At 40.9% G+C, this 10517-nt stretch overlaps 1 protein-coding gene across 1 annotated transcript; it reads left to right on the top strand.

Moving 5' to 3' along the window:
- Positions 1–1277: 1277 nt before the first annotated feature.
- LOC150012751 (sex comb on midleg-like protein 1) lies at positions 1278–3006 on the top strand. The gene is made up of 3 exons (XM_090275182.1): positions 1278–1703; positions 2433–2604; positions 2690–3006. Exons 1-3 carry the CDS (start codon positions 1278–1280, stop codon positions 3004–3006), a joined length of 915 nt encoding a protein of 304 aa, XP_090131308.1.
- Positions 3007–10517: the final 7511 nt, after the last annotated feature.

Genomic DNA, 10517 nt, shown 5'->3' with positions numbered 1-10517 from the left:
TAACTAAGGGTGTGATTAACTAAGGGTAATCTAGTTATAGGTCTATCTCCAACTTATTTGCAAAGTTATCAAACTACATCTTCCCATTTCTCTGTGTTTGGTGATGAAAATCTTCCTCCTTTAAATTCCAGAGACATGTGTGAGGAGCTGTGGAATGTCATTTCTTCACCCCTTTTCCATGATTCATCTGTTATTTATCTCCTACTTGTTTGAGAGTCACTGGCTTGCTTCTTAATCCCTAACGTTATTTGTGGAGGGAGACGCAGTATGTCTGTTTAGGCCTCCATCTTGGCTGGAAGTCCCAGAAAAGTGTAATTTTAAGGAAGAGAAAACAACAAGCATTTAAAGGACCTGAACTGCACTTCCACATCTCTGGAACCTGGGATAATTAATTCTCACTTCACAGGAATCTTCAGGCAATAAGCGCTGTCAGGATCCTTAACACTTTCATTCGAGTTCTGAAAAGGTATCATCCATGTGCAGACCTTCTAGGCTTTGTGGTTATAACAAATTTCATAATTAATTTGAAGTCAGAGTCACCACTTATTTGAGAGTCTTGTCTCTTAAAATATTAATTGCCATCAGATATTGCAGTAGGTGTATCCAGGGATTGTCACCTTAACAGTGATTTACAAGCTAAGATGCTGCAAAACTAGCTCAGAAATTCTGATTGCCTTTTCCTACTCACTGATATTTCCTAGCTTGTATTCTCATGTACTTATGTGATTAATAGAATACCACTCTGTAAACAAAATGCTCCAAACATGAATAATTATAGCAATATAGCATCTGTGACAAGTTTCTCAGCTCTGTCTTGCCCAGACCAATAATTTTTTCAGATGCTACATTCATAAAATAAAATTGTTTACAGTTTACACATTTTGGCCAGGAGTATAAAATTTTTGCTTTTCCTAACCAAAGTGAATTCACGTCATTCTAGTACAAGACATTCCAAGTATACAACCCTATACTTGCCTACTATTGCTCTGCGTGCATTATGAATATCTTAGATAGTAGATAAGAGCCCTTAAAAACAGTAATGGTCATTTCGGTGCGGCGTCGAGTGGTTGGAAGGGTCTTCGTCATCGACGCTTGAGAAGGCAGGAGACCGTTAGTCAGTTCACGTGTCTTCCGGAGGCCAGTGTGACAGGATCTGACAGGAAGTAGAAGGTTTACCAGTCCTAGGTGACCAAGTAGTTTCACAAATAAACCCTCCAATGAGTTTAAAAATAATAAGGCCCAACTCAGAGAAGGGGAGTTTCTCCTGTTGCACAAAGATGTCTAGCTGCTCCAGTGAAGTCAATGTGAAAAGAACTCAAATACCTAATTATGAAGATGAGAACAGTATTCTTTATGCATATGAACTAAATACTGCATGTGGAAATCAGCAAAATGCTCAATCTGACACATCCTGCGAAGAGCAACAAAAAACGATTGTGGATGTCCTGAGTCGTTGCCAGGTCATCCAGGGTGCTATTGAAAACCTGGCTGAGAAGTGTAAGATCATTAATAGGAAGATTTCTAAAATTGACCATTTTTGTGCAAAATTAATCTGGCAAAATCGCAGGCCACTTGGATATGCATGCAAACATTATAATTACCTACTTTCTAGAAGGGTCAAATTGCAGAAAATGAAGGAGGATGAGGATATTAGTTGTCCCACTTTATTGTCTCATATTCAAAGTTATAGCCCAACTGTACCAGTAAGGCCAACAGATTCCCAGGGCAACCCTATAGAAACATATTACGAGTCACAGTATTCCCCTGCTCGTACACTCTATGATGGTAAGGAGTCACGCCTTAGCCAGAGTCCAACATTTTCTTCTTTTTTTAATTACATTTTATAGATTATATTGTCACAATAGTTCCATTTTTTTCCCCTTTGCTCTCCCTCTACCCAGCACCCCCCTCCCCTAGAAATCCCTCCCTTTCCCAGTCCATGTCCATGGGTCATGCATGCAATCTCTCCGGTTTCTCCCTTTCCTATGTTACCATTATTTTAGAATTACTTCACTAATTGATTTTTTTATAACAATAAAAAAAGTAACATCCTCCCCACCTCCTCAGACTTTAGACCCTTTGTAATCTTATAGAGGACAGTGGGCAATGGTCTCCTGCTCTTCTAGCTGCTTCAAGCTGGGCGTGGTCATCATCCTACCTACCCTTGGGTCCAGAAATCCCTAATAAGAGTGGGGGTGTGGAGGGGAGGGTGGCCTTCCCACATGGGGAAGTATCTTGCAGACGCCAGGTCAGCTGACTGTCCCCAGACAACGGCGTGCTTGGTTTAACAGGCTGGTGTCTTTGTTGTATTTCAGTCACTCCCCTCCACATTCGCTCCTGAAGTTCCTCCATAACAGGAGCAAGCAGAGAACACTGCCCCTACTCCGCTGCCATCTTTCCACTCTCCACCAACATTTCCTTCTTATTCACAGTCATATCCATCATATTACACATCCAATGATCCAGTGCAGGACTCCCCTTCCATGCCCGGCTTTGCCAGTCCAGGGGCTCACACCACCACCAATGTTCTCTCAGATGCCCCAGCTTCCACATCAGTATCTGCAGACATGCCGGGCCAAGGCATATTCAATCCAGCACACAACCGTGATATGGCTCACTCAACTTGGTCGGAAAATGAGCAGCTCAGCCATACTGCCCCATCACTGCAATCCAGCTGGCTTTGGTATAGGTTCATCAGTTGAAAATGACTCAGTTCTAATAAAACACACCTACTACGCAGACCCTACAGATTGGTCTGTAGAGGAAGTGATTCTGTTTCTGAAAGAGACAGATCCTCAGACATTTGTCCCCATTGTCGACATCTTCAGGGAACACGAAATTGATGGGAAGGCTTTGCTATTACTCCGTAGTGATATTATGATAAAGTGTATGGGGATTAAACTGGGGACAGCTCTGAAGTTGTGCCGCTACATCGAAAAGCTTAAAAAAGAAAAACACATTGTTGACATTTCAGAAAATGTTCGTGTAGATTTAGATTGGGCTTAATTCTGGGGATACCAATGCCATCTTAGTGTAAAACCATTTTGCTGCCCTTAAAAATTTTTGTGTTGTAGAATATTTCTCGAAAAGTTTGTTATATCCAGAATTTTACAGCTACATGAAAGTCCAGTCTACTTCCTTAAAAATTATTATTAGTGTATTCAAATAGGCAGTTTGTGCTTAATCTTTTTATTGTTGTCATTTTGTCATTTACAAGTATACTTCATATAAGAAACAGGAGAAACAACTTTGACTCTGGTTAAGGTTTATCCATAGAACCAGAACAGCTAAATCCAAAGAGAAAGTATTAGGAATTGACAGATTTTCCAATAAAATCTATGAGAAGTTTTCCTTAGAAGATTAGAGATTTAACTGCAAATATCTCTTTCTCAAATATTGTATGTTTGTTATAGCAAGTCATATTCTACCAGTTTCCAGAAAAGAAACAGCCATATAATTTATTTTTCTTTTGTTATTATTTCTCTGTATGTTTATTTATTCCCATTTAAAGAAAAAGAGTAACCTTAAAAGTGTTCTTATCATTTTTTTAAATAAATTATAAGATAGATAGAATGGTGGTTTTATGCAATAGAGCTTATACTATAAGGATGGTTTGGGTGGAGTCTGGTTATATGCTTTTCCATTAAATACATGCTATATTAAAACTTTTAAAATATTTTGCCTAAGGTGTGATATTTAACTAGCCATTTATAGTTCACACCTCTGCCTATGTCCAAATTTTTAAAAGTGCATATCCACATGAAACTGTTTCACATTAATATTTTATTATATATCTCAAGTTTACTCATAAGTAAACCTTTTTTATTTGAAATGGCACTTTGCCCTTCTAGAGATAAAGATTAATCTATATATAGTGAGATGTTTTATTCTTTAAAAATATGCACATCATTTGCCATCACTAGTACCTCTCAGCTCACTCTTCAGTTTCTATACAGGAAAGTTCTCTGTCCTGTGCAATGTTTCTAGTAATTATGCTTTCTGAGCCATTTAATGTACTAAACTATGGAAAGTACATTAGCTTGAATTTATCATTTTGGATTTTATTTTAAATATTGGAAATTCCAAGTAAAACATGTTCATTATTATTATTTTCTTATTCATTACATTGTTATATAGTGTAACATTTGTTGTAATGTTTATAAGCTATGAGAATTGGTGCTAATTGTGTTAGCCATTTGTTATAAATGCCGAAAAATGTTTGCCAGGGGCCAGAATGTACATTTACTTTTTGGGAAACCAAGTGTCCTTTATATTTATGAACAAATGCAACTATTTACTGAGCATAAATGGTCTTAAGAGTGGTTTTATCTATGTTAGTCCCTCTGTGTTATAAGCGCAGGATTCTAATTTCTACTTTTAATCTCTCAAATTGTTCAAGTGAAGATTTTGTGTCCAGTTGAACAGTCCTCAGGTATTTATACAAATACTGTTTTTACAGTTCTCAGATTTTAAAATATAAAGTTAAATAACTACAAAATCCAAAAAAAAAAAAAAAAACAAAAAAAAACCAGCAGTCATGGTCATCAATCAAGGAAGTGTCACTGATAAATGTTCTGAAATATTACAACAGAGACACCTGTTTCCTGAAAAGCCCCATGTCACACAGGATTTCTCTTTGGGTTCAAAGCAAGTTTGTTTTGTGGAGACATGTGAGAATAAAATAAAATGAGCCAAAAAATGTTTTCAATGACATGAAGTAGAATTGCTTGATGGCTGTGTCTACAAAATTCACAAAAATATACAGTTTGTTAACATACTTCTGCTGGGCACGCCCACCTTTGGCTTCAGCTGTGCTCTGCACTCAGCACCCCAGCCCTGACTTAGCTGGTCAGCCTTGTCCTGCGGGAGACACAACCTCCACCTGCCTAAAGGGCTGTCTCAGCTGAAAGAGGTCTGCAGTCCCCACCAGCAATTCTGGAATCCAGACCACTCTCCCAGTAAAATGCTTGCCTGACTTTGAGGCACCGGAGCCTGACTTGAGGTTTTTATATTCATTTTTTTAAGTATACTTTATTGATCATGTTGTTACAGTACTACAATTCTTTTTCCCTTTGCTCCCCTCTGCCCAGTCCCCTCCTCCTTCCAGCAATCCCATCTCCCTTATTTCATGTACATGGGTCAGGCATATAAGTTCTTTGGCTTCACCCTTTTCTATATTATTCTTAACTTCCCCATCTATTTTATACTTACCAATTACACTTCTTAATCCCTACACCATTTCCCCATTTCTCCCCCTTCTCCCCCCCAGCTGATAACCCTACAAATGATCCCCATACCTATGATTCTGTTCCTATTCTGGTTTGCTTAGTTGGATTTTGTTTTTATTTCTTAGATTCAGTTGTTCATAGTGTGAATTTGTTGTCATTTTAATGTTTATAATTTTGATCTTATTTTTCTTATAGTTCTGTTAACATTTCATACAATAAGGGCTTGGTGATGATGAACTTCTTTAGCTTTACCTTGTCTGGGAAGCACTTTACCTGCCCTTCCATTCTAAATGATAGTTTTGCTGGATAGAGTAATCTTGGTTGTAAGTCCTTGCTTTTCATCACATTGAATACTTTGTCCCAGCCCCTCTTGCCTGCAAAGTTTCTTTTGAGAAATCAGCTGAGAGTCTTATAGGCACCCCTTTGTAGGTAACTCTCTGTTTTTCTCTTACTGCTTTTAAGATTCTCTCTTTATCTTTCACCTTTGGCATTTTAGTGATGATGTGTCTTGGTGTGGTTCTCCTTGGGTCTAGCTTGTTTGGGACTCTCTGTGCTTCCTGGACTTGTATGTGCATTTCCTTGACCAATTTTGGGAAGTTTTCATTCATTATTTTTTTACATAAGCTTTTCATTTCTTGCTCTTCCTCTTCTCCTTCTGGCACCCCTATGATTCGGATGTTGGCACATTTAAATTTGTCTCAGAGGTTCATAAGCCTTTCCTCATTTTTTTCAATTCTTGTTTCCTCATTGTGTACTGGTTGACTGTTTTTTATCTTTCTTATTTTCCAAATTATTGATTTTAACCCCGGTTTCCTTACCTTCACCATTGGTTTTCTGTATATTTTCCTTCATTTCATTTAGCATAGCCTTCACTTCTTCCCTTATACTTTTGCCTTATTTAAGCATATCTGTCAAGTCTGTCAGCATCTTTATCAGCAGTGTTTTGAACTCTATATATGTTAGGTTGGCAATCTCCTCATTGTTTAGTTCTCTCACTGGAACCTTGACCCATTCCCCCCTTTGGGCCATACTTCTCTGCCTCCTCATCTTGAGAGGCTCCTGTGTTTGTTTGCCTCTGTGTCTTAGGTAGAGCTGTTGCTCCTATAATGTTGTAAAGGTATAGCCTTATATATATGTCAGTACAGGGCGACCCATTTCACCACGTTGTGGTACTGTATTTGAGTGAGGGGTCTGAGAGGGAACAATGCCACTTTCTCAGCACTCGCCCCTTTTCTGGGTATTTCTCCCACTTCTGTATGAGATTGGCACCTCTGTAGCTTGTTGCCCTGGCTATCATTCCCAGAGTGGGTGAGTCTGCGGATGTTCTAGGACCATGGGGGCCCTTTAAACAAGTGGAATCTACTGAGAGACCAGCAGTTTCTTCTTCTGCCCCAGCCCCCACTGGTTTTCACAGTCAGCAGCAATGAGGCTTTATTTTCCCCGGTGTTGGGACCATGAGCTGTGTGGTCTGATCTGGTGTCGTGCTGTAAGGGCTACCCAGGTGTCCCCTGCTGACTTTTTTAAATGTGTGACTGCACTTTTAGCTGGTCTGCCTGAAGGGTCAACTCCTAAGGCTTCTGCCTGAAGGTTTGCAGGCGAGCCTTCCAGCCCAGGTGTCCTGTGACTCAGCCCAGAGGTTTTTTTTTGTTTTGTTTTTTTGTTTTTGCGCAACAAAGCAAGGCGTTTATTCATGAGTCTGCAGAGCCGGGCGCACCCTCAGCCTGGAGAATGTGCGCCAGCCCAGAGGTCTTGAAAGGCAGATCTTGTTTAAGGCAGCTGAAGTCTCAAGGTCCTGAGAAGAAAAGAAGTTTGACAGCCGTGTCTCCTTTCCCATAGCCATAACGTCTTATGTGAAACATACCCTTTAGATTAATAGCCTTGTTTTGTAGCCATAATATAAATAACAGATGTGTTTTGAATACTCTTATGTTTGTTCTCACATCCTTGAGAAAATGTATACTGAATACATGAAGACCCTTTAATTCTATTATTAGTAACTTCATTTACCTAATAAAAGGAGCGGTTGGGCTACTAGTCTCTGCTGACATCCTGAGCTAGCTTCAGCCCTCAGTCCATTTTTGGCCACTCATTCTGCTTGCTGAGATTATCTCTGCGTCCCCGTTCACAGAGTAAAGCAACACCTGCCACTACCACTGCTGCTGCCACCACCACACCTCATCCTCTCCGCCCTGGCTGCGCCCCTCCTACCTGTCTGGTTGAGTATTTCTTCTTTATATTTTTGTTTGTTGGACTTCCATACATCTCAATTTTCTGGAACTTCTGGTTGTTTATAGTTTTGAGGTAGTCGTAATTTTTCTTAGTTGTGGAGGGAGACACAGTGTGTCTGTCTAGGCCTCCACCTTGGCTGGAAGTCCCTGTTTTTATGCTCTTTATTCTCACTTGGTATGAGTATTCAAATGCTTCATTGCACAAAATGTTAATATGGTTGATTTGGGGTGCTGTCCATTTCCTGCTAGAGTTGATTTATCATACAGAATGCCCTCCAATTACTTTTCTAGACTCTGACAACTCATAGTAAGTGAAACATTTCTAACTCCCACAGCCTCAGAGAGGGTATTGCACTACAGCTGTACCCAGTGAGCAAGAGCAGCCTACACCTTGTTTATTCACAGTTGTACCCTGGCAGGTGTCTCATGGTACTGCCCCACCCACACTGTGATCCTGACCCCACTTTAGGAGCCCTCACCTCTACCCTCCTCCCCTGAGTGAAGCCCTCTCTGATTCTTAACACCAGCTGGGTTCTAGCACTTCAATTTACTTTTACACCATCTCCCAGAGCTTGTATCACATCCCTCAGGTTAAGGGCTTAGTCCCATGATACTGTCCCCACTTCCAACATCAGTTGCAAGTCACAAGGGCCACTTGTACTTTTGACCAACAAGCTGTAAATTAAGGGATCCCCTTCCAAGGTTTGAAAGTTGCTAGTCTGGCTCACAGAACTCAGAAAAGTACTTTACCTCCATTTGTCAGTGTATTATAAAGGATATGACTCAGGAGCAGCCAGATGAAAAGATACATATGGTGAGGTCCAGATGGGGCCCCAGCACAAGATCCTCTGTCCCTGAGGAGTTGGGGTACACCACCCTTCCAGAACAAAAATATGTTCATCAACCTGGAGGCTCTATGATCTTGTTCAAGACTTTTTACAACTCATGTCCCAGCCCCTCTCCCCTCCCCAGAGATCAGTGGTTGGGCTGAAAGTCCTAACTTGGTTTCTAGGGTGACCAACCTCATCCAGAGTCACCTCATTCATTGGCATGCACTCAAGATGAAAGGAGTTCATTATGAATAACAAGACACTCCAATCACTTAGGAAACCCCAGGGTTTTAGGAAGTCTATGCCTGGCACTAAGGACAGAGAAAGATGTACCCTGTTGCACCACAGCCCTGAATATTACACTGTTGGTTGTCCACACAGTGGAGACCAGTGCAGGGCAGGCCACCTACCACTCTACTGCCTTGATCCTCTTCTCACAGGGACTTGCTAGTTCACAAAGGACCTTTGCATAAATTAAGAAGAGATACTTCCTCCTAGAAAGAAAAACTAGTAAAAGCTGCCACTCAACCTGGGCTTCCATTCTAAGGCCCACAGCCTGGTGTCAACAAAAGAATGTCCAAACCAATAGAAAAAGTTTATGAGTGTATGTGAGCCATTTTTGAGGACATGCCTAGAAGTAAGATCTCAGCATACTGAGAAAATGCTCTGAAGAATGGCAGTTTTGCAGTTCTTATGCATTTAGAATCAAAGAAGACCTAAGGAAGGTTACAAGAAATCCATCGGTGGTATATTAAGGAGGTGGGAGAAAGCAAAGTGGGGAAATCTCTAAGATTGGATAAAGCACAAAATGGAGAAAAGCATACTTCTTTTACATTGGTGGATACAGGATAGTTAACATTTAACATTTCCAGCACATAGAGATGGTATGCAGGGAACAAGATAATGAGGAATCTTGTGGTCTTGTGTTCTGGTGCCAGAGGCTGTGCCTTCAGGGGGGTCTGGAAAAGAAAATTACTCTGACATTTCAAAGGTATGTTATTCTAGATGCATAAGAAGAGACAGGGCTCACTTAAGTAAAGCCTGACCTTTTCTAAGGAAGCTGTAGGCCTGGGGAGTGACTACCTTCTCTGTTAGGAATTTGTGATTGTACCATCCTGTGTGGGTACTTTTAGTCACTGAGCTTGTCAGGCCTGCCATGTGGCCCCCTTGTGCTTGTCAGGTTTACTGCATAGCCCTCGTTTTGTTCACATTGGCAAGGAGAGCAGGCTGTATTTCAGCCCCACCTGCCCTTATTGGGCCTGCAACAGGCAGGGCATTTGCTTGTTCAGTTCATCCTCATGGACCCCAAGCCTGACCACCTGACCAGATTGAGGGGCAGCTTGGGTTTGAGAAAGTGATTTTTGGTTCTGCTGACAATGAAACTGGGATGGTCCCAGCACAAGAAAGACCATGTTTACAGTGGGACACAAATAATAGCTACAGAATGCAGTAGTCTCTCTCTATATCATGGTTCACTTATTGCAAACTTATTGTATCGCGGGATTTTTAAAAATATTGTATTTAATTATTTATCACAGATTTTTTTGCTATATCGTGGGATTTTGCTGTACTGTATACGTATGCTGTTAAAGTTACATAGGTTTAAGAGTGTAGAATAAATGTAAGGTTCCTGCTTCGTGGGGGTGTCTAGAATGTAATTTCCATGATAAGTGAGGGAATACTGTACCTCAAATTTTCCAATAAAGCCTGAACAAGGTAGCTCTCTGAAATGACCACCAGTCTCTCCCCTAAGTGACAACGTTGTTCTTACCAATGACTTCCCAGGCTCATTCACCTGACAACACAATGCAGCTGAGATCCTATCCTCTTGTAGGTGCCTGGTATCCAGCCCAGAACTGGTGGTAACCTCCATGGTCACTCACGGCAGGATCAGCCCCATAAGAGGTTGCCCATCTTCCCCTTGCCAAGTCTCCCTCAAGCCCTTCTGGGGCACGCGCTGTAACAAAATAATAAGTCTACAGGGTACATCTGACAAGTTGCTAAAAGAAATTTCAGTACAGAAGAGGGAAATGTTTAAACAGTGACCAAATTGATTTCCCCCAGAGTTTAACTAAAAACACCTGAGGAATTAAACACATCACCCTTGGTCTATGCATACCCACAAAGCACTGCCTTTTTCCACCTCCACTCACAGTTCAGAAAGCCCCACTTCCATCTATAAGTTTCTCCTCCTCAGACTCTCCTCCCCTATGCTGGGGATGGAGGTACAG

This window comes from Furipterus horrens, unplaced genomic scaffold, assembly GCF_987537825.1.
Source record: "Furipterus horrens unplaced genomic scaffold, mFurHor1.1.pri manual_scaffold_4, whole genome shotgun sequence".
Classification (NCBI taxonomy): domain Eukaryota; kingdom Metazoa; phylum Chordata; class Mammalia; order Chiroptera; family Furipteridae; genus Furipterus; species Furipterus horrens.
Note: the sequence above shows the minus strand (reverse complement) of the source record. Positions and strands in the feature narration are given on the sequence as shown.

Excerpts from the sequence above, each read along its gene's own strand:
- LOC150012751 (XM_090275182.1), top strand. The coding sequence starts at position 1,278 with ATGTCTAGCTGCTCCAGTGAAGTCAATGTGAAAAGAACTCAAATACCT. Across the intron at positions 1,704-2,432 it reads GTTATAGCCCAACTGTACCA|TCATATCCATCATATTACAC; the intron begins GTAAGGCCAACA and ends TCTTATTCACAG. Across the intron at positions 2,605-2,689 it reads ATTCAATCCAGCACACAACC|GTTCATCAGTTGAAAATGAC; the intron begins GTGATATGGCTC and ends GCTTTGGTATAG.